Source organism: Acanthaster planci, linkage group LG20 (genome assembly GCF_054643075.1).
Source record: "Acanthaster planci isolate LZ-2023a linkage group LG20, COTS_SCS, whole genome shotgun sequence".
Lineage (NCBI taxonomy): Eukaryota > Metazoa > Echinodermata > Asteroidea > Valvatida > Acanthasteridae > Acanthaster > Acanthaster planci.
In genome coordinates, this window is record NC_141796.1 from 9531555 (window position 1) to 9555920 (window position 24366).

Here is a 24366-nt window from a genome sequence, read left to right on the forward strand (position 1 = left end):
GGAATTTTGTGGTAAAATATTGATAACTTTTGACGGGGTGACTTGTAGCGAGTCTATTTTTAAACTTTTTTTCCCCCCCGCAGCTGTTCAACTGGTTTCCGGCCGAGTTACCTTTCTCCTTTCCAGTTTGCGTAGGAAAATCTGATGTAGTCAGGCGCCCGGAAATATTTCAGGGATTGTCTTTACTTGATACCACAGTTACCAGACAAAGGAGCGGGTACCAGCATAGTTAACTCGCCCTCATCTATCTTCTGCCCGTACGTATCATGTCAACAAGGATCACGCCATTCAACATGTTCAAAGCCACAAAAGCTTGATGAATGGCATAAATGAGTGGGGGACTATTTTCAAAACTACAGATTGCAAACAAAGCTAAACCTGTGAGCTCATTGATAAATTGATTGTGCGAGACTGAATTCATCTGTTTTGGATGTCGCACTCATCAAGGTTGACACCTTGTTTGTATTCCAGGCTGTAACGTTAGGCTAGCAGCAGTGACTCACCGAAGTTCGTACACTCCAGTCTCAGACACTCACGACACCAGTCAGTCACTGCGGGATATCGCGCAGTAGGCCCAGCAGTCAAATTTTGGACGTACGGCTGCGCTGGCGACACAAGCTGCCCTGATTATGTAGGTCTCTGCACAAGGTTCAGCAAAAGTCAGCTGATTTTAGTAAGTATCAAAAATCGCTGTGCATTTTTTTTTTAAGGCTAGTCACAGATTTGGAAAGAACGTTGAATCCTGCCTCCACCTTTTCACGATCTCATTCATCATGTTCATGAATTTGAACAAAGTTAAAGGTCAGTAATGAAGGAACTGAATTTTTTTTCAATTTTTCTTTGAAAAATACATTGAAATGCACGGAACTTTCCTTACACATTGTACTCAGCATAGGACATGAACACCATAGGACATGGACATGTTCTTTTTCTGCAGATATGTTGGACATAAATTAGGTAGTCAGCACTCGACATGCTCGAAGACCAATCGATGGAGACTTAATGAAGGTTTTGACATAGGCCTACATGTTCAGTGTTGACCTGGTGCAAAGGCCGGGAAGAGTTCCATATACGGACGCGAGTAAGTAATCCCTACGGTGACCTATTGACCATCAGAAAGCAAAAACATGTCCAGAAGAGTTCAATTCAGGAGGTAATATACAAAGTCATTTACCTAAAAACACTTAAAATTTTCAGACCAGTTTCATAGGGTTTGTGCAGGGGGTGTCAAATGGTGTCTGTACATGTACATGTATGTGGAACTCTTTCGCAAAGGCCTGCGTAATTTCAAGCTGTTCTTACTCTGGCCATCAAATCCTTGATTAACATCAAGCTTTCTGGCTTTTCAGTTTGCGGGTTGTTTGCACGTATTTACACCTCGCTTATTATATTGGCTCAGGACCTAATCCGCTCATTGAATTCAGAAAATTTGCAGGAAAAATCTGAAATGCTTCATGTACAATTAAAAAAAAAAAGATTCATTGTAGGTATTATACGATGGATGTTTTTCTGTTCTTGGTTGTAGACTATTGATCTTTCGATCACAGTTTCAGTAACAATAGAATACATACATAGATGTACATACCCGTATACCGGTATGTACAGTACATGTTGTTGTTGTTTTGTTTTAATGGCGCTTTCAGCAACTCAGGCTATTTGCGCCAATAACTGTACGTTTTTTTAATCAGCATCACATTACAGAGTTAGGAAGAAGGTCCAGTTTTAGAGGCAGGAGGAAACCGGAGTACCCGGAGAAAACCTGCGAGAGCGAGTATGGACATGAAACCAAATACACTTAAAGCCTGGGCCAAGCCGGGACTCGAACCCGGGCCTCATTGGTGCAAAGCGAGGAAAGAACCGCTACGGTACCCGCTCCCCCCTCACATGTACATGTAAATGTGTGTAGAAGTGCAGACATATAGCTGCATGAGGTTAGGGTTAATTGCCTGAGAAAAAAAGAAAGAAAAAAAATAGATAACTATATTGATAATAGCGGTTCAGTATACATGTAATTTGTACCTGTTTTTTGCCTCTGCTGTAAAGCCGTAGAATGTATTCATTGTGTCTGAGATCAGATATGGGTATACAGTCCCACGTCACTGAGAACCAATCAAGAGAGATCATGTACCACCCAACAGTGCACCTGAGCCATGCACAGTGGCCGAGAAATGTGACACATTGTGGCCTTACCGTTATGAATATGATCAGTGTGTTCTGGCTTAGATCATGCTGAGAGGAGGCATCGGGTTTAACCCTGGGTCCCAAAGATGGCTTGTTATTGGCCCCTGCATTGTTGGTCTGTGGTTTTATGGCAAGCTACACACCTGCCATATACCACACTCCAGTGATTAGATGTCTGAGGGATTTATGCGGATTGAGTTGGAGGGTACTTGTACAAAATACATGTACCTGTACATTGTACATGTGTTTAAGATGCTGGTACTGTACATGTACATGTATACATGTACCGTACATGTACAAGTGTAGAAGAAATGTAAATCACTTTATTACTGTAGAGCTGCTCTGTGATCTCTGTGGCATGCTTTGTGGTACAGAATACAAGAGAACTTGGCTGACAGTGCATGTACAATGTACATGTATCAATTATAAAGTGATATTTTATTGTACACGGAAGCCAGCTCACCGTGCAAAGTCATATTAAAGGAGCTCAAAAAGACTCTAATTGATTGGTAAAGGGAATCTGTGATGCATAAATATTCATGACCCAAAAAGGTGATATGTAGTAAATCGTGCTATTCCCTTGCAGTGGTCTGCTTTAAGTTGAGGGGGGGGTGAAATGTCTAACAGAATTTTTTTTGTTTATCGTTAAAGTTACAGATTTTATGAACAGATAAGTCCAAAGAGAACATGTTGGTTGCTGGGAAGATTCAGTAACTCTGTGTTAGACTCAACTTGTTCTAAGCCCGTTTTCTCAGTTGTGTTACAAGTTACAACTTGAAGTTGAACTCTGTAGAACCAGCTTGATGTGTCTTCTCAATGCCATTAAAATCCAACTCACCGGTAGTTTGGAACATGCATGGCCAAATTTGACGGTGTAACAGAATACAATGGCATTTGAAGGCCTCTGTATCATGTGCACCTGTAGGCCACCTGTTACAAAGCCCTTGGCCAATCGCCGGGCGGTGGGTCACACCTAGAAATTGAAGTACTGCGTGGCTGCCATGATGAAATTACAAACTGGACCTGCATGTGAGTTTGCATACCAGAACATGTACATGTACACCTCTAGCATATTAGAGAAGCCCTGACAGTAAGTGGTTTATGTACATGTACATGTACTATCAAATTTGTGTGTGAACTTGTATAGCCTGTGCAGTAAGCATGTAAATTGTAAGACATACGTACATGTACATGTACACCTACTGTCCATGTGCCATAGCATGCGCATACTCATGTACGTGTATTTTGAATACATTTATTGACAGATGATGTCACCACCGCTAACCAAATTATTGACTAAATAGGCCGAACATTTTGCAAGCACGAATTTTGATTTTCAGTTGTGCAAAGGGAGAAGGTTGAATTCGTAAGGTGACTACTACCTGTAGGGTACATGATGTACAGTACATTAGAGCTTTTACTTTAAATTTCAACATGAAATCAGTGACTTATGGTTGCATGTGTGTTAAATACACTGTATATGGATTTCTTACTTTTTGACCCTTTGTTTTGTTGGTAAAGTACTGGGGCTCTGAAAGGAATGTGTTGTGACCTCCAGTCGGAGTTCAAGTCCCAAGCTACACATCTTCAAATAAGACTGAAACAAAAGCGCGAATTCCCTTGTTACTTTCGGCCCTTATTTGTTACTGGTCTTGTGACTGGTCTTGTAACTGGTCTTGTAACTGGTCTTGAGTCTGGTCTTTTGTCTGGTCTTGTGTCAGGTCTTGTGACTTGTCTTGTGATTGGACTTGTGATTGGTCTGGGGACTGGTCTGGGGACTGGTCTTGCGTCAGGTCTTGTGTGTGGTTTTGTGTCTGGTCCTATCTTGTGACTGGCCTTGTGTCTGGTGTTGTGACTGGCCTTGTGTCTGGTCTTGTGTCTGGGTTTGCCAATGGCCTTGTGATGGTCTGGACCATAATACTGCTGGTCGGTGTTGTGTATGAATTCAGTTGGCCTTGTCATGAATATGTATCCTTGGTGTATTTTGTGGGACAAAGCATGAATCTCCTTGGGCCATTCTTAATCTTATGAATGGTAGTGCTGCAGATAATGAACGACTTCTGGCTTGGGACAAAGTACAGGGTGTGTCTGAGTTCCTGGCCTGTGACAGGATGTGTTCTGCTGCCTGCTGCTTAAACAAGGAAATGATTAAGCTGGTTTAGTTAATGTTTACAAACTGGTCAATTATTTTCACCTGGTGAGACATTAGTGGTGGGCTGGCTCAAATGGAGTTAATTAAAGGGGTAGTTTGAGTACATGTAATGGGATATGTGAGTGATTACCCTGTGTTATTCATCAGGGACTTAATCAGAAAAATTATTGTAATCTTGTACAGCTGTACACCTGCACAATTGTGAATCACATGTTTGAGACCGGTTGAGGATTGATTGCCTCAACCTTTGGTTAAAATTTTAAGAATGTTGTGCCAGGCATGTGTTGGAATACTTTTACAAGTGAGTAGTATTCGTGTCACTGGTCCCTATGTGTACTAAGAGATGTACGTGTACCGAGTACATGTGCATCTAAAATGGTAAATAAATGGTAGAAAAAATGGCTAATTGCCTGCCCCCATAAGCACCATTGCCATGTTGTGATCTCCTGTTGCTGCATTCAGTTTAGATGGCAACACTGCAGATTTGTGCACATTCAGCTGAAAACTGGTCATATTTAAATATACATGTACATGTGTACCGTTACAGTGTACATGTAGTTGACACCATTCTCCTACTCAAAGCAGTGGATGCATGCTGTGCTTTGTCCCTTGATTGTTAGGGATACATGTACATGTATGTACGGGTACATGGTCCGGTACATGTGACACATGTACATGTGTATATATGTCATGTAGTACATGTTCTAGTATGTTGGTTAGTGTAGTGCAAGTCACATTGATCATGTCAAAGTGGTGCAACGCTCTGCAGTTGCGCTAGCGCGCATAGACCGCATGCACTTCCCCGTCTCCCCTCCCCCCAACTGCAGGAAGTACTGTACGTGTACCTTTTAGACTGTCTTTTGGTCGGAGGAACCACAGAGGAATTTCTCAGTGGGCAGCCAAATGTGATAACCAAACAAAGCCAGGAAAGCATTGGCGGGCTGGATTTACCAAAGATGAGGGTCTGTCACAAGACCAAATGTTGTAGCTTCATGGCCTGCATACCGGTACATAATGGCATGTGACATCGGCTTGGATTACAAGTGCACTCTCGGATTCAATGAGACTACATGTACAGTACAACACCGGTAGGCCAACTGCCCGGATTCTTGCCATTCTAAAAAAAAAACCAATCCATTTTATGACGTACAATTGTACCTTCCGTGTACGTGTGTGTGCAGTGTTACCGTGTGTAACTGGCTGTCCAGAAGAAACTTGATGCATAATTAAGCCTTTTGCGAATTAACTTTGACCCAAATCTGGTACACTGAGTTCTTTAAATTCACGTGAACATAACAACAATTCTCCTTACTAAAACCAACGTTGCTATATCTTGTGATTCGGGGCAAGCTTTTGCGTAGTTACACAAGAGACGCCTTGCAACAATACACTGTTCTCAATGGATAAGAAAGGTATGAAGGAACCAGTCCATGCCAGAGATGGTGGTCGCTATGCAAAAGCTTGCCCTGAATCACGAGGTATAGGAACAGTGTCTTTAGTCTGGGAAATTTAAATCGTAATGTTTTGTGCAGTCAGATTTGTAACTCAGTGCACCAGATTTTATTCAAATTTAACTCGCAAATGGCTTATTAGGCCAAACCTACATGTAGTTACCCACCATATCTACCGGTACTATGTTAATTGAGTGGAGAATTCAGAAAAGTTTGAATTTCGAGTGGAGTGTTCCACGTCAGCTTGGTTATTCCATAGAACTAGGAAACACTTTGGCAATTCTGTGACCTGCACAGAATTGCCAAAGATTCCATATACAGCATTTATGTATCAGTACATGAAGGCAGGCCTGCCATGTTGACTACACATGTACAGTATGTGTGTACATGGACATGTGTACATCATGCAACTTGTGTACATGAGTGTCCTCTTTGCACACGTACGTACATGTGATGGTTAGGCAGATATTACTTTCAGTATTACAGTGGTTTCATTTTGGTTTTACAAAGTGCACAGTGCAGTAACCACCACACTCTTAGAAAGGGGATCGGGGAGATTTCGCTTTGCATGAAGTGCTGTCAACCCCCCCTAAAAAAAAAAGGTTTAAAGTTGTAAATCTAATAAGTATGACAGTCCACACCATCAGTTTTAAGTTCTGGGTAGGCCACATTTTATTACATGTACAGTGCTTGTGCGTATTTTGCCATTTGCAGGAAATATTTTTCAAAGGAGCAGTACGTGAGATTAGGAACCAGACTACCAGCACCAGTCATGCCAGTACAGTCTCCTGCTACGGTACATGTACTTGACATACGGTACATGTACCGGACCGGCAGGTTGAACCATGTTGATTTCCGAGGAAACGGCATTCATGAGTGTGTGTTTACATGCATAAGTAATAGAGCGCTGCAGGTGCAGGCATGTGAGAATGTTACGCAGTGTGCGGCAGCCATGCAGTCACTGTGTATCCTGAAGGTGTCTTGTACATGTAATTAAGTATGGGAGGCGTGCATTTCTTAATGGGCAGACTCTTTATTTTTGACGGCAGAATTTGTCTGCCGGAATAGTTGTATGAAACGTGTACACTGTACCTGGCTAATTCCAGAGATCAGGGGTCCATATGTGTGACATTTTTGTGTCCCTGTTACGTCTGACCTTTGTCATTTGACATGGAAATGTCACCGGAATTGATTTCAAACTATTCCTATTTGTTTGGCAGGTAACTTGCATTAATCCATCACTCTTGGAAATTGGAAAATGTGGTCTCAACTTACAAAATCGTTTGCCCGATGTGACAGGGACATGAAGAGAAGTGGCCCCTTAATTTCCGGAATTCCCCACTAGCACATTGCACCATACTGCACATATGTACAGGTACATACAATATATCCTGGTATGGGTGAACCGTACATGTACATGTACATGTACCTGTCTCTCATTTGATTGACCAGTTTCATTAACTCCAACAAGTGCACACGGGTACCGGTACATGTACAGTACTTGTTAACGTTAACTTGTAAAATACCGTATAGTTTGTCCTTTCCTTGTCTACATGTATACATGTTTGGCCTCAGACTCTATGATGACTGTATAAGGCCAGTGGTGGATTCTTTTCATTTGGTTCAATGACCAAAATGGCCCTGGCCCAGAGACGAAGCACTTAAACCTGTGAAATGAAAGACCTCTAATCTAATCAAAACTCTGGTTTTACAAAAGCCGGGAGCGGATCCAGCTTTCCTGTTTTTTGGTTTTTTTTGGAACACCCAAACAGACAAAAGATGACCAATTTTCCCCGCCCCCCCGACTTCTTTCCTGTTTTGTCTGATGACGTCCATTTAATGAAAAAGCACAAAGCTTATAAAAATCTAGTACATCGTCGACAAGTGGGTGGCCCAGCGTACATGTTCATGTGTACATACATGTACATGTACATAGGTACATGTAGTTTTAGGGAAGATGTGGAAAAGTGTGGAGCTTCTGGCTTGAGGCATTGGTTTGACCTGTCCATTTGAACCTTTCTTTTCATTTGCCAGTGTTTGCCCCAACCACTAAGCTACAAATGCATTACATGTACTCTGTATGTTTCAATGTGATAGATTAGACTACATGTACATGTAAATACATGTACATGTTGGTACGTGTTCATGTACCTGTGTAGTACACAGGTACATACATGTACAGTGTTATGTACATGTATATCAGGGTTTCCGCCACCTGGAAGAGTCATGAAAAAGTCATGGAAATTTGTTTTCCCTTTCCGGGCCTGGAAAAGTCATGGAATTTTGTAATAGTGACTAAAGTCATGGAAACGTCATGGAATTTTTCAAATACTGTGAGTGATTTCTGTTCTCAGAAAAATCCCTACATGTAAGTGCATAAAATGTCCTGAATGTGCAATTGTATTTGCAACTTAAAAGGCCCATATGAGTGTTTAACTTTGTGTGAATGGGGAAGGTTAGGGCCAGCAATCCTTGGGCGGTTAGGGTTGAAATTAGTTTGCTGTTTGTTTACTAGTGGGAGTGGCCCTTATGGTTAAGGTTTGTAACTCTTACTCAGAATGTCAGAGGTCCAAAGCCAGTTGCTGTCCATAAGTTGTGGCCTTAGGCAAGTCCCTTCACCCCTACTTCTCTCACTGGACTCAGCAATGTGGGTCTCCACACTACCGGAGGAACGACTTCCAATAGACTGACATCCAAAGCAGGAGAAACGAAAATAGTCTCAGTCTTCTCATGCTCGGGAAAGGGATGAACTCCTGCCCGATAAGCCGAAAACAGCTTCAAAGCAGACTCGCTCTGTTCGCTGATTGTGTTTGTTTGAATTTTGCCCCTCCAAAAAACGGATGTTTTTTCTCTCGCTCCTTCCAGACTTTCCATGGTGACATCGTGAAACAGCGGCCTTCCTTGTAGCTTCATGCCCTGAGGGGATGATCACGTCCAGCAACAACATGGCGGCTACCACGGGCGGGGTCCGGTATTCCTCCCACACCTACGACAAGGTCACCAAGGCCAAGGTCACGCTGGAAAACTTCTACACCAACCTGTGGTGTCAGAAAGAGGAGAGACTCAACAGGTAATTTTCAAGATGTATTAGTGCAGATGTTAAGACATCTGCACTAGTAAGCAGGAGGTCGTGGGTTCGAGTCCCACCCGAGTAAGCTTGTGAGGTTTTTTTCACAAGCTCTCGGACAAGCACTGAGCATACAGTGCTTATTAATATACGTTGGGTAAGGGCAAAACCTGTTATATAAAACTCAACAGGTAACTTTCAGAAAAAGACAAACAGAGTCAAAAGGATTACCACAAAACAATCATCGTCATCGTTATCCTCATCATCATGTGGGGCAAATAACAAAGGTCAGACGTAACGGGGACACAAAAAGTGTCACACTTTCGGACCCCTAATTTCTGGAATTACCCATGTACTTGTACTCGACGGTGTGATGAATATGATTACATGGAGATACGTTTACTGCATGTAGTAAGTGAAGAGAAGTTGAACGGTTACTCTCTTGTTGAAATGATCTGACATCACCAAATCTGCCCCGAGCCGAAGTACACCCGAATCGGCGAAAAGGAAGACAGGTGGTTACAAGCGGGTTCTTGCGCGCGTTTGGCGTGTACGCAAAGACCGTACATGCTGGAGTAAATTAGTTACGCGTACTCAGCGTGCTCCGTGTCAAATGCGCATAGACTTGTGTGCCTCATGGTGTGCCTATGCGGTGAGTATCCCCCCCCCAAAAGAAAACCACACTCTCTTTTGTTCCACTTGGGAGCGGATTGTTGTGGTTTGGGCTAATTGTGGGTTTTGTAAATGACGTGGCACTTTTCAGTGTTTGCATTTTTTAATGTCTGAAATTTGTTCATTTTCAGCAATGACCTGGCTGCATGCATCATCAGTGACTCAGTTTTTAAAAAGCTTTTCATGTACCCATGCCTTGTGGTAAACATGTGGTGTTTCCAACTCTTTGTCGGTTTGCCCGCAGTGGATGGTCTCCATTGAAAAAAAAATGGTTCCGCATGGCCTCACAAACTCAAGCATGTTTAGTGTAGCCAGTATTGGGTCTTTTATGGAGTTATTTTCATAGTTAACTGTGCCCTTAGCAGTTGTCCAAATAGGCAGCAACGCCGTTCATGTACGTCGTACACACATACATTACAGTGAATTAAAATACTTGTACACTGTACAGTGTACGTGTATATTGCTTTATGATTTTGGCAGGATGGTTCCTTAAACAAATATTGCCTGGTCGCTTGGGGATTTTACAAGGAACCCTTTTTGGTCCAAGGTTATCAGTGGGATGTCATGTTTTATCAGTCCTGTGGTGTATTTCTGAGCAAAGTCTTAGCGATATCAGGGAGCCCTTTTTGAAAGCATGTGCATTTGGGCTGCAACGACTGTGTTCGTGTACCGGTACATGTACGCATCCCATGGAGGTTTCTTTGTGAACCCTTCGGAATTGATATAACATAGCCATGGGAATGCACTTGTGCAGGGAAAAAAACATGTTAAGTGTGGGTGTGCCAATATGCATCTTCTTGAGATATATACATGTACAGATGCTCATAGTGTCTCTAACTTTCCTGATGCACCTGTTAAGTGCTGGTGTGACAATATGCATGTACTTCTTGATAAATAGTCTGATGCCCATAGTGTCTGTAACTTTCCTGATGCCCCTGTTAAGTGCGGGTGTGCCAATATGCATGTACTTCTTGATAAATAGTCTGATGCCCATAGTGTCTGTAACTTTCCTGATGCACCTGTTAAGTGCTGGTGTGACAATATGCATGTACTTCTTGATAAATAGTCTGATGCCCATAGTGTCTGTAACTTTCCTGATGCACCTGTTAAGTGCGGGTGTGCCAATATGCATGTACTTCTTGATAAATAGTCTGATGCTCATAGTGTCTCTAACTTTCCTGATGCCCCTGTTAAGTGCGGGTGTGCCAATATGCATGTACTTCTTGATAAATAGTCTGATGCCCATAGTGTCTGTAACTTTCCTGATGCCCCTGTTAAGTGCGGGTGTGCCAATATGCATGTACTTCTTGATAAATAGTCTGATGCCCATAGTGTCTGTAACTTTCCTGATGCACCTGTTAAGTGCGGGTGTGCCAATATGCATGTACTTCTTGATAAATAGTCTGATGCCCATAGTGTCTGTAACTTTCCTGATGCACTTTCAAGTTTCATACTGTGCAGTGCAGCGCCGTAGCCTGTCGCTGTGAGGATCGAAATTGCGCATGTACTAATGCAGAAAGAGACTTGGACTACGGGTGGAAAACAAAGGAGTGAAACGAGTGATGATGATGCTAATGTGGATGAAACCGATTGCGTTGGCGGCTCTCGGTTGTGCAAGTGATTCCATTGCGTTGGAATGCAGCCTTGGAATTTTCCCCTCATTAGCGGATCTCCTGACCAAAAATGTCCAAATGCAGTAGATGTACACATATATACACACAAGTACGTATCGGTGGATATCTCTTGAGTAAATTGTTTTACAGTCTGTCCATGTTCCGCCGTACTACTACCAGAAAGAAAGATTTGAAACTGATTAATTGGATGCTTAATCCAAAGCCCAAATGACCCGAGTGCTAAATTTAGACTGCTTCGGACAGGACGCTGTTTGGTTTCTTGCCCACTTTTACTGGCATCTGTTATGAGTCACTAGGTTGTGTGTTTTTTTATTGGGGGGGGGCAGGTATTTTTTTTCCCACTCAAACGTAACTCCAGATGCTGGACATTCGGGTCCCAAACATATGGAACGATTAGATGCATGCTGGGGCGTGGAAATTTGCCTGTCAGACAAAGCGTTGGGGGGTATTGTTTTTCCTAAGGAATAAAAACTTCAGGGCATATATGTGAAGGCAATTTTGTGGCTTAAGTATAAACATAACTACGGTACATTATACACTGTACATGTATGCTGAAGTACTGGTCTGGTATGGACAACAAGGATAGCATTTTTCAAAGTGGATTCTACCAGAATTATTTAGAGTTAAAAATACGACCTCAGTAGTAATTTGTAATTATGATGTACACGATTGAAGCTTTAGCTCATACGTGTAGTATGCTGTATGATTTTTTGCATGCGCCGTTGAACAAAATTGCTGCCGACAAGTTGTCTGGCACCAAACAAATAAAAAGTCTGGAAAGAATGAGAGGACTCAGTTTCAGTCGTCAGGGTTGTCATTGTCATAATATCAATCTGATCCATTGAAACTTGAAAGCCCATCAAAATCAACCGGGGGGGATTTGTGGGGACTGCATAGTACATGTACATACATCCATATGTATACAAGGTCCTGGTAACTCCATGGTGGGATTGTGGAAGATATGCGCACTGCCGGTGCACATGTACATGTAGTATTGAGTACCGAAGTGAATACATGTTTTCCTCTGAGTTGCTCTTTAAAGGGAACCTCAACGGGTTTTGACTGCAGATGAAACGGTGTACATGCACAGGTACATGTGTACATCAGCACCACTTGTGGAACTTGATAGGCTGAATTAATCCCACTGTACACAAACAGCTTTAACTCAATATGTTTGACCTGCGGTCTGGGCATTCCAAGTCGGTGACTTGCTTGTACATGTACATGCCTGGAAATTATTATTTAGCGCCCCGAGCGGGAGAAAAAAATGACCCGGCTTGAGAGTGCGTCCAGTTGAAAACACAATAATGTGGGTCTTACATGTACTGGGACCAGTACATGTATGTTGAGGTCAGTGGTGGACGAACAGGAAGGCTCCATGTAAATGTAGGATAACGAAATGCAATTGCATTTTTTTGTGAGGTTGAAGAAAGGGACATCGTTTCCCCTTAAGCCATGATCATGGTGCTTCACCGACCGAATCCTAAAATGATTCATCCTTCCTGATTTTCCATTTTTTGTTTGTTTTACAGACAAAGAAAGTTGGAGGAATCGATCTCAGGTCTTTCAGAAGAGGAGGTATGGGGAAGTTTGTGACTGTTTTTCTAAGCTGAGTATACATGTACCATAAGATTTTTTGTGTAGTATCAACTTTCGGTGCCTTGTCTTTTTCACTCGAAAAAGGGCAGTTATTAAATGTATCTCCACCAACACAGACTCGTGCGTTACAAATCAAATATTCAACTTCTGCTAGGAAAGAAATTCTGTGTAATTGTCACGGTCGTAGCCCGTCCAGTTTGAGAAGGCATTGAGTGCTAAAGTGCAGGGACTTCAAGTGAGAAAGATGCGATTCCAGAAACCCATGCGTTGTACATGTGCATGTGTACACGTACAGTGTACGTCTTCATCAAACCGCTTACTGCGTTTATTCTACCACCTGACCACAGATCCCACCCTCAACACAGAATCAACCGGATCTACCGGTAATACCAAAGTCCTTGAGTCAGCATATGCTCTGTATTTCCAGGGAACAAGTTTATTGTGTTTGTGAACTTTACTGTTTGCCTTTCGATGCCGGGCCCTGGATACATTAATGGCATTTCAATGTGAATGGCGCCAAAGCCGATGGGGTTAATACCAAGTGCGACGGTAGCACTCTATTATGTTGTTGCCATAGCGATGACAAGACTAGAGAGCTACTGTTAAAATGTAATTTTCCCTGCATAGAAATGGCAGAGATTCTGGCAACTAGTAAACAAAGTGCTGAGTAATGTTTGTGTAACATTGTTAGATTATCTGATGTGCAGTTTTGATGCATGGTTGCCCCAGCAGATTCAAAGTGCAGTGATAAATGAAGTGTTTACAGGGTACGTGTAAGGAGGTTGGATGTCGTCCACCATCAGAGGGCGCTTTTTATGGTGGCAAGAACTACATGTACACTATGTACTCCGTGTGTTCGTAGAAGCGCTAAATGTCTAAGTGGACAGAACCAACCATCAGTCGGTGTTCCAGCAATCTTACCCACGGTGACTGTACACGATTTTTCCCCGTCAGCAACGATGATACAGTAGTTGCCGCAAACATCAAATTGGGAGGTTGTCGCTTCTCCCTTACATGCACTTTCCCCATATCTCACTCCCCTGCACCCTTACCATGGAGGCGTGTGGCCTAGTGGTTAGGGTTTGTAGCTTCTGATCATAGGGTCAGGGGGTTCGAATCCAGCTGGTGGCAGTACGTTGTGAGCTTGGGCAAGTCACTTTACCCCTGTGTGCCTCTCTCCACCCAGGAGCGCTGTAAATGGGAGATGTGGTTTGGGAGATGTTTAGCTGTTTGTACCTGTCATGGTAGCAACGGGCTAGTATAATCCCCAGGAAGCCGAGATGGTTTCAGGGATGTTCAGTTTTTGTGAGCCCTTAATGCAGAGATACTACTAAAAGCGCATTGAGGTTTCTGTCAGTTATTGAATGCGCTGTAATATAAGAAGAGGCATTATTGCTAATTTTACCCCCTGCTCCTAGATCCGAGATCACCACCCCTGCCAGGAAATTATCCCCCCCCCCTTCTGATTGTGTGATGGAGGAAAAAAAAATCCAAGGTTGTGTACAAAATGGTATCGCTTCCACCGCAGGTGGAAGTCGGTCAAACCACCGAAATGGTGCTCACCGTCAATATGTTATTTGGTAAAAAAAATCAATACATGCATGACCTTGGATAAATTGCCATCGGCGAAAAAAAAAAAAAAAAAAAATACAAAGAAATCAGAAGCACCGATACATATGCCGTGACAGCTGTTTCAGTGTTTTTTCTTTTCTATTGAACATTTTGTAAACTTTTTTTTAAGCCAGTGAATTCTAAATTACACACATGTACATGTATTTATGTAAACCCCAAAATATGTATACAGATGCGTATGAGAGGGTTCTTGATACTTGTAGTTGGGACTCTTCACAGTTGGTAGAGGTGGGTAATTCCAGAAATTAGGGGTCCTAAAGGCCTTTTCACACTGCAGGGCCAATCCCCGGGGAAAAGGATTTTTTTACCCCACCAAAACCCCAGCAACCGTTCACACTAGACTCATTTGGTAACTCCCAGCGACACTATTTCAGGGAAACATCAGTTGCTTTTCCCCAGGAAAAACATTAAACCCCGGGTTTTTCTCCTTTAACCTAACTCCTGAGCAGGGGTAAATATTTCCCGGGGAAAGGCTTTTCTCCGGGAATTTCTTAGGTAGTGTGAACAGACCGACTGAAATTTCCCGGGAAAGCCCCTTATGTGTGACATTTTTGTCTCCCTGTTACATTTGACCTTTGTTATTTGACATGCAAATACCAACGGAATTGATTTCAAACTGTTTCTATTTGTTTGGCAGGTAATCTGCATTAATCCATCACTCTTGGAAATTAGAGAATGTGTTCGGAACTTACAAAATCACGTGTCAGATGTGACAGGGACACACTCAAAAACTGGACCCCTAATTTCTGGAATTGCCCATTTACAGTACATGTACATGCATGAGACAAGTGAAATTTATGTCAGTAAACTACATGTAACAGGTCTACTGCAACTCAGTTTTGACCATAATGGTGGTTTGGGCCTTCCTTCGATCCTTATCTGATACTCAAATTGTGGTATCTGTCAGCAAGGTCTCACGGCGGATTCATTTGTCATACAAACTAGAGGAAATGAAGGTTATGATTGACGTCACAAATAAAACATAATACACCACCAGTTGACGTGGGACGATTCACTCAGCTTTCATATTCGTGTGACACACGAAACTGGTCTTCACCCAGCTTGTCATGTAAATTTATGTCAAGAACTAGAAAAATTGAAGTTGAAACCGAAAGTATACATTCTCTGTATTGACACAGCTGATGTACGTGTCTGGGGGTTATGTTTGCGTTATAGAAAAGGGAGAAACGAAACCAGCATGCGCTCAAGGAAACGGAGTTCCTTCGCCTCAAGAGGTCGCGGCTCGGGGTGGACGACTTTGACTCCATCAAGGTCATAGGTCGCGGGGCCTTCGGGGAGGTGCGGCTGGTCCAGAAGAAAGACACGGGTCACATTTACGCCATGAAGATTCTCAGGAAGGCCGACATGCACGAGAAGGAGCAGGTGAGGGGACTGGTGCAAGTCAAACGTCGTCCAGACTCCCTGGTTTTGGTGGTGCAAATCTTTGACTTCAGCTCGAGATTCATTTTCAAATGTTTACAGCTGGAGACCCTGATCTAGAGGGATCCCAAGACGACGCTTTTAGCGTCGATCTGCGCACTTCCGCGTTTGAAAACGAGGCTGTATGTGTCAGCTTCAACTCTTAATACGATCAGATGATTGAAAGTAAGGAGTCCAGACACAAAATACATAAAGGTGTGTTAAATTGAGACTTTTGAAGCTGCACATTTTTGTGGAAGGTCTTTCATGATGACTTGACACGTAAAATCAGAAGAAAAAAATAACGGCAATTTACCGCGAACTAACGTACCTGCGATGGCTGTGTATCTGCATGTGCAGTGGGCGTGGTTTAAACTGAAGTGGCGTCACACTTACGAACCGGATACTCCATGTACTGTGAGGACTCCGCGGGCGGGCGCGACGAAGTTCAACACAGAGAGTCTCGGTTTCGATGCGGATATGCGCAGACGGAGCTAATGTGAAATCCCTCTATGCTTTGGTGGTGAAAACCATACTGGTCTCACGTGCACATTTGTTACAGGTTGCACATGTGAGGGCAGAGAGGGACATACTGGTGGAGGCGGACAACCCCTGGGTGGTGAAGATGTACTACTCCTTCCAGGACCCCCACAACTTATACTTAATCATGGAGTTCCTGCCAGGAGGTACGACCATTAGTGAAGTTTTCTCGCAAAAATACACAGGGAGTGGAGGCTTCGCCGTAGTGAATATCTGATGTCACAGCCAAAACACATGTAGCAAATTTAATCAAAGTTAAACACTAATATGTCAATCCAGGGAAAGTTAAATCAGTGGCTAATTCTTAACCAGTGGTTGAGTTTGGCTGGTAACCTTTATTTAAAAGATATACCAGGCACCAGGTAAAAATTGACCGGTGGTTAACCATTTGTTGCTGATCAAACTTCCCCTCGGCAGATTTTGCTGAGGATGCGTTCCGATATCAAGTTCTCATTTTTTGCTCACGTTTAGCTTCTGCATTTTGAAGTAGAAACCAGCCGTTAGTTGTAATGCTCGAAAACAAGAGAGCAACCAGTTGATGCGATTTTCAACCTTTTTCAGGCGACATGATGACGCTGCTCATGAACAAGGAGACCCTCTCGGAGGAGGCCACTCAGTTCTATGTGGCCGAGACTGTCCTAGCCATTCATTCCATCCACAAATTGGGCTTCATCCATCGCGATATCAAGCCTGATAATTTATTACTGGACCCCAAGGTAAGCAGGAACAGAATAATGGTCATATCTTACAGTTAGCCGCAAGGTTTGTGGGAAGTGATGTCTAGAAACTGTTGACCCCCAAGGTAAGCAGGAACTAAATAATAGTAATTTCTCTGTCTAATTGGCCACAAGGTATGTAGGAACTTAATACTTGAATTTCATTACAGGACCCCAAGATGAGTAGGAATGCAATATCATTGACCAAAAACCCAATCCTTGCATTTTGTAATTTGTGCACACCCCTTTGCACAAGGTGTGAGGACCTTTTCTTTCTACTTTGCGGGTTTCTTGACAGGGTCACATCAAATTGTCCGATTTCGGTCTCTGCACGGGCCTGAAGAAGGCGCACCGAACGGACTTCTACCGAGACCTCTCCCGAGCCCACCCCAGGGACTTCTGTAAGTTGCAACCCACATCCTTTTTGAAAACCACGAATTGCAAACGACTCGGATAGCAGAGACGGGCATGTCTAAATCAGGGGGCTGTGGCTGGGAGTTATGCACGTGTCTGTGGGAAGTGGTTGTAGCCATTAGCCTATAGGTGTATGTGTAATTTCAGCCTTAGCCATAACATTTGGACGCAGCCTGTAAGTACTCTCTGTAATCGTATCACAGGAGCACATTACAGTGCCCTTGTGTGTTTTGGAACTGACTTGGAAAATTTGGCAGCTGAGAGCGAATGTACTTGTCGTCTTAGTTTCCGTTGATGTAATTGTCATATTTAATAGCAATCATTTGTGATTCTTGCTCAAACTGTCCATTGTAAAAAGCAGTCAGAATGTCTCATGAACTATGCGTTTGCTCGATCACTCTTTCTCACAGCGAGTGTCAAAGCCATGGATTCCAAAGACTCCAAACGTAAGATGGAGAGCTGGAAGAAAAACCGACGAGCATTGGTAAGTGCCGCAATGCTAGAGACAAATGGGGAGAAAATGTCGGGAGTGTAAACCTTGAAGGGCATCAGAAATTTCAGATGAAGGGCTTCCGGGAATTCAACAAAACAACAAGTGCTTTTTTGCTTTGGTTGTGGTTTCTGAGCAAGTCTATTTTTGTGAACATTATATTTGGCCCATAGGCATACTCTACTGTGGGTACGCCGGACTACATCGCGCCGGAGGTCTTTGTGCAGACAGGCTATACCCACGTCTGCGATTGGTGGTCGCTAGGCGTCATCATGTACGAGATGCTGATTGGCTACCCGCCGTTCTGCTCGGAGACGCCGCAGGAGACCTACCGCAAGGTCATGACCTGGCGGGAGACCTTACAGTTTCCCGAGGAGGTGCCGATATCAGCTGAATCAAGGGATTTGATTCAGAGGTAAAGCTGAAGTTTTTGCTTGGGAAATAACGATCACCAAGGAAAATATTGCTCGCTGTGTCGTGTCAGAGCCATCTGTACAAGAAGAGTTGGTGCTTTAGGACGATGCGTTTTTTTTGTTTCTGAAGTGGTAGGTTGGGCATGGGGTTGCTCTAATTGTTCAGAAACTTTCAAATAATGATGTCAAACCCCGAGAACTTATGGGGGGGGGTGGAAAAATACATCCAGCATGCCTGTCCAGGTTCATCGCGATAATAGCCACAAGGCGGGAAATTTGGTTCCAGATAATCTGCACCTTCAAAAACTCACCATCGTCCTTTTTTTTCCCCCCTCTGCCTCTACTGTGACTGGAATAGGTACTGTTGCGACAGCGAGCACCGAATCGGCCGCAACGACGTGGAAGAGATCAAGGCCCATCCGTTCTTCAAGGGGGTGGACTGGGAGCACATCCGGGAGCGGCCGGCTGCCATCCCCATCTCCGTCAAGAGCTTCGACGACACGTCCAACTTTGATGAGTTCCCCGACATCGAGCTCAAGCCGAGTGAGTTGCCCTTTCCAGATGTCAGCATCACCGCCGCACTGCGCGGTCTTCACTGCTGTGAAGTCTTCTGTGGAGACTACGACCGTAGATTCAAAACTGTTCACAGCCTGATCTCCCAAGGCATTTTTATTGAAACCATCCTAAATTCTCCAAAAGGAAGGGTGTGAAAAACAATTCTGACTGTGGCTAATATTTCAACGCTGTGAAGAAACACAGTTGCGTGTCACATGGACTTACACAATGAATATTTTCTTTGCTCTTCTAACAGTTGCGCCCCCTCCCCAGGAAGGGGAGGAGAACTACAAGGATTGGGTCTTTATCAACTACACGTTCAAGCGCTTTGAGGGCCTGACGCAGAGGGGGGTGCCGCAGAGGATGCCAGCCCACGCGATCATGCGGCAGCTCAACCAGGACAAGGGGCCGTAGCTCAGCCCGTCAGCGACTTTGGGGGGGGGGCATAAAGGCCGGTTCGTGCTTCAGGCGAATGCGAAAGCAAAGTGAATTTGACGTCAAAAAACTTTGTCAAATTTGCAGCGCAAATATCTGATCCAAAATCGCAATCGATCCAAAACTCTTCCCAAGTATGAACCAGTCTTAAGCCCAGATTGTTACCAGATTGTTCCATTGTGGAGTGTTTTATTAACTGCAGTGACTTAAGCAACGGAAAGATGCAATGTGTAGTTTTGGAGCCCCTCTTCGTGTACCGTCAGAAATCTGCCCCCGAGAGAATGTTAGCTAAGCTTTGGTTGCAGCAGGGATGCCTGTTTTTAGGGCAAAAAGGCTCATATCAGGCTTTAGCATTCAAAATATTGGGCTAATTTCAAACCATAACATGGTATCATAGGCTTCCCTGGCCTTAGCAAGGTCAATTCAGGGCTTCTCTGGTCTTACTTTTAGGTTCTGGTGAAGAACTTGACTCGCGTCCTGTAGGCAACATACCCAGAGCACTAATTAAAAAATTGTGAAATTACTCTTGAGAAAATTGCTCGGTATTTTGGCAGACAGAACTGTGGAAGAGTGCCCCAGGTCAGTACTTCACACCAGATGGTTGGCCAGGGTGCATGTTAAGTTCTAGAACATTCTGGAGCTACTTGCGTACTTTTTTGTGTCGTTAGGACACGTGGAGGAATGTTGGTGAAAAAATGTTGATAAGAAGTTCTGGAACAAGTTGAGATCAGTTCAGCACTTCACACTTTAATGACATTTAATGCTCTGGACAAGCACTGAAACAATTGGCCAACATGGAAGTGAAGTTCTAGAACATTATGTGCACTTTTCTTTGATACCAAGGGTTTGTTAATAACAAATTTTGCACACAGCTGTTGAAACCTTTAAAGCTAGTATAGTCATATACATTGAATTCAATTACCTTGATCTAAATACCCTTCATGTCATACATGACCATTTAAATCCCCATATAATCATACATGGTTCCAAGCATAGAGGAAAACAATACTTTTGTTCAAGGAAATTGCTGATCATGTAGGTAGTTTGTATTTTTTTTTTGTGTTGATTTCTCCAAGTCAGTTCCTTTATGTCCCTCCATTCCATGAATGGAACAATCCGTGGTTAACTTATTTATTTACTTAACGGAACAGCTCACTGCCCAAAGAGGAACTAGATTTGTAGTCTGCTTGTGTGTGCGTTGAAGAAATGTTTTAAACAAAAAGATATTTTACATATATAGAGCTATAAAAGCACTTTCCTTTTTTTTGTGCGTAGATTGTAAATTTCTTAGTTTCAGAACCAAGGTTTGTTAACATTGAGAAAGAGTTTGGCTTGGACACGCCTACATTAGGGTCTTGAAAGTCATCAGCTAATATATGTAATTCTTGGTGTATTCATTGTAGTTTATGAACGTTTTAAAAAGTTCACCGTTCTTAAAAATCAAACCACATTGCATATTCTAACCTCCCCTGTTTTGAATGAGGCCCTCTGAAGCATTTGTATATCTTGTGTGATGAGGGTACAGTTTCATGCTCTGACCACATACCAGCTTGTGGTTATCCATGTCGGCAAGCCACAAGTTCAGCTTCATGATCGCAGATTCGAATGAGTCAGTTGCACTGTGAATAGTGCAGGTCTCAAGGAGTGCTGAATGTTCAGGGCAAATGGTGTCGAAAGCATTTGGCTGTGACGCTTGTCATTCCTGGCACAGTTGTGCAGTGCACGTGTACGTGAGCGGATTGAAATCGGCGTTGTAGTCGAGACCATCACAAGACCCACACAAGACCCCAAGCCCGCATTCAAGTCTCAAGCTCTTCAAATAAACTCCAGTGAAAGCATTCCTTTGCCATTGTTCACCTTTTTGACTCGTGACTGGTCTTGTGAAAGATCTTGTGATGCTCATGACTGCAACATTGATTGTAAGGCAGTGCAGATCCCACTGACAGCAGTGTATAAAACTCTGCCTGGCCCAGTTTGGGTCTGTTAATGGGCTTAACCAGGTAATGATTTCTGCTTTCTGTCACCAAGCAGTCTCACTCCATGGTGGGAGGGGGGAAGGGTTTGACAAGATCTGACAGGTGTGAGTCCGTGCAACTTTTCTCCAGTAGTAAACACAACTTGAGGTAACTTCTCTGCCTCGCCACTGCTGCTAGACTGGCCTCATTGCACGATGCACTCTTGTCAGTCACAGAGTAGGTGTGCACATGTGCCAGTGGGCATTACTCGCATCGAGAAGCCAGTCTACTTACTGAGTGCACTTACTTGTAACTGGTGCAGCTGCGGTTAGCACACAGGATGTGACTCAGTATTTCCCACTTCCCTCAAAACGGATGACTCACCTGCCCCAGAAGTGAATTTGTTGGCTTTGGAATGATTGATTGAATGGAACAAAAATTCCAATTAGTTATTACATGTTTGTAAGTGCTTCTTGGGGTTTGTAAATGGACTCTAGAAGTCAGTGCTTCAGTCTGAATCCTTACATCTGATTTGTGCAAACTCTCTATCCATTTTCGTAAGGAAAAAAAAAATGTGTGTTAAATTCCTCCAGTAAGCCTTCTCTTGTCCCACTTGTTCTAACCTTTAAGACAGAAAGTTGAGGAAAAGAATGTTTTGAGTTGATAAAACAAGCAGGTTTGTGCAGTGCTGAGCTCAGTGATGACTTTGACCTAGTTGAGAGAGGTCACGTTTGGTAGTTTGACCTGTGACCCTGGTCAGCTGAAGGTGACTTTTGACCTAGATTGGGGTGAGTCTGTATTTGGCCTTGAAGCCTGAATTTCACGAACTACTGTGATTTTTACTGTAATGTCAGTGGTTTTTTTTGTACATTTATGAACAGATCTTTGCAAGCAACTAACAGTTATTCAGATTGTTGGCATATTGGTCTGAATCTTTGGAGCTTATAAGGTCCTTCATGAAGAGTTACTCCTTAATTTGAAATTGCTGAGAAACACTTTACATGAAGACAATTTATGCTTGTTCAGCCATTCAGTTGAGAACATTTCATTGGACAGGGCTGAGATTTGTCAGGACTTTTTCAGGACTCTCCAAACAGTCTCTTGTAAAATCTGGAAAAACCCGCATTTACCATGACTCTGTTTTTATGAACAACAATCCAAGGAATGGGTATTTGAAGCGGTGCCTCTCTGCCCGGAGCCGAAGTACACCCCCAATCGGCGAAAAGAAAGACAGGTGGTTACATACGGGTTCTGGTACGCGTTCTGCGTGTACGCAAAGACCATGCATGCTGGAGTAAATTAGTTACGTGTACTCAGCGTGCTCCGTGTCAAATGCGCATAATTACATGTATATACTTGCGTGCCTCATGGCGCGCCTCTTGGCGAGCCTATGTGGTGAGTACCAAAAAAAACCCACCCTCTTTTGTTCCGCTCGGAGTGGATAGGCAAACACAGATGTATGCCCCTTCTAAGGGACCTCAAACCCTCTGGTGATTATTTCCGGGATTTTTCAATTTCCTCAACTCAGCCCTGGTTGGATGGTCTATGACGAGAAAAAGAGAAATATATGGTTACTTTGTTATTTTAATAGGTCGGGGAAATTTGGATCAGTAGTTTACATTTCTTGCCTCTGGAAATGACAAAAGTTACATAAATAGACCGGTGAAACACATTTACAAGTTTATTGTGTCCAATCTGGAAAGATGAGGGCTTATAAATAGACTGATTCAACAAGTGTTCAAGTTTCTTATTTGAACCAGTTCTTTTGGACGTATGTGTAAAGTTTCAAGGCAAATTTTAGGTTGTGGGTATAACACGGCAGGGAACCAGCTGCAATGAATATGTATTATATATGGTAGTTTGGCTGGTTACCCGTGCGTTCGGAGTGCTGTGGACTTCTTCAGTTTTCAATAATGCTTTTCTTATGCATTGCTCATAGAGGCTTGAACTAAACCACATCGCCATGCAGAATAGCAACGGTGGCAGAACAATTTTTTTTGGGGGGGCAGATGTGAAACCGTCAGGCATTAATAGACCAATCCATTAAGCCCTGCCCCTTTAAAGGACCTCGCAAAAGTAGGGGGCCACTGGTCCTTCCCCACTTCTGCCGCCGGTGCGGAATTTTCAATAACCTCTTCTCATAAATAAACTTCATGTTCCCAACTTCCCATACATGTATGAGCACACTTTTGGATTTCGGCTTTTTAACTAAATACTGGTTGAAGTTTTGCTTTGTGTTGTGTTTCTGTTTTGCTGAAGAATTGTTTTTGTTTTCCAAAGTTGAGTTTGCATTTGTTTCTGCTGCTTATTTATTTGCGACTGTGAATTGAAATTAACAATCAAAATGACTATGATTTTTATGAAATGTATAGGATTGTTTGAATAGAAGTAACAAAATAAAATATGTGAAATATTGTAAGAAAGTAACCCAAAATGCTTATGGACTCACTCATGCAAGGTATAGAGCACATGTATTAAAACAAAAGAGTGACTCTTATATTATGCAGAATATGAAATGAATTAGTCTTGTCAGGTTATTGCAAGTGAGTTTAGTGTAGACTTGATTCAAGTCTGTGCTTGGCTAGTGAAAAGCCGTACTGCTTGCCACTTTTGCAGTGGGATGCTACCATTTTATCGTGCATCTGTGGGCCCCCAGCAGGACCCAGAGGGGGGCACGACTTTCCTAGTAACGGAGGCTTCTTTGGTAGGAACTCTACCTCAAGTGAAAATTCAGGGTACTGTCTTTCAGATGTTTTTTTGCATTGGCTGGCAATGATCATACTGTCGTGTTTTTAACTGTACTTTAGTGGATTACGCAAAGTTACACATGTAGAGGTAAATGCCACAAAATGCTGACCACACTGAAGGTACATCTCTCCTGGGGACGTGTAAGCGTGACATAGGCAGCGGCGGTGCCACTGTGGCACGCACCATACCGTTGAGGTGACAGTCACCCGTCATTCACGCGCATGCTCTGTTTACAGGTATTACAAGCACTCATTGGCTTAAAGTAAGACGCCAACTTGTGCAAGTTGATGATT

The 24366-nt window shown here is 43.2% G+C and overlaps 1 protein-coding gene across 2 annotated transcripts; it reads left to right on the forward strand.

Moving 5' to 3' along the window:
* The first annotated feature begins 232 nt into the window (after window positions 1–232).
* On the forward strand, window positions 233–23841 carry LOC110974986 (serine/threonine-protein kinase 38-like). Of its 2 annotated transcripts, XM_087130209.1 has the most exons (12): window positions 233–673; window positions 938–1081; window positions 8650–8854; window positions 12690–12735; window positions 15565–15771; window positions 16370–16493; window positions 16909–17063; window positions 17362–17464; window positions 17888–17961; window positions 18141–18382; window positions 18739–18923; window positions 19192–23841. In XM_087130209.1, exons 3-12 carry the CDS (start codon window positions 8709–8711, stop codon window positions 19347–19349), a joined length of 1440 nt encoding a protein of 479 aa, XP_086986335.1. In that variant the 5' UTR covers window positions 233–673; window positions 938–1081; window positions 8650–8708; the 3' UTR covers window positions 19350–23841. The 2 variants fall into 2 exon arrangements, with proteins under 2 accessions (XP_086986335.1, XP_022082688.1); XM_022226996.2 differs by lacking the exon at window positions 938–1081.
* The last annotated feature ends 525 nt before the right edge of the window (window positions 23842–24366 follow it).

Bases quoted from the DNA above. Each gene is read 5' to 3' on its own strand.
- LOC110974986 (XM_087130209.1), top strand. From the start codon at position 8,709: ATGATCACGTCCAGCAACAACATGGCGGCTACCACGGGCGGGGTCCGG. The intron at 8,855-12,689 runs GTAATTTTCAAG...TTTGTTTTACAG, and splicing joins AAAGAGGAGAGACTCAACAG to ACAAAGAAAGTTGGAGGAAT. The intron at 18,924-19,191 runs GTGAGTTGCCCT...CTCTTCTAACAG, and splicing joins CGACATCGAGCTCAAGCCGA to TTGCGCCCCCTCCCCAGGAA.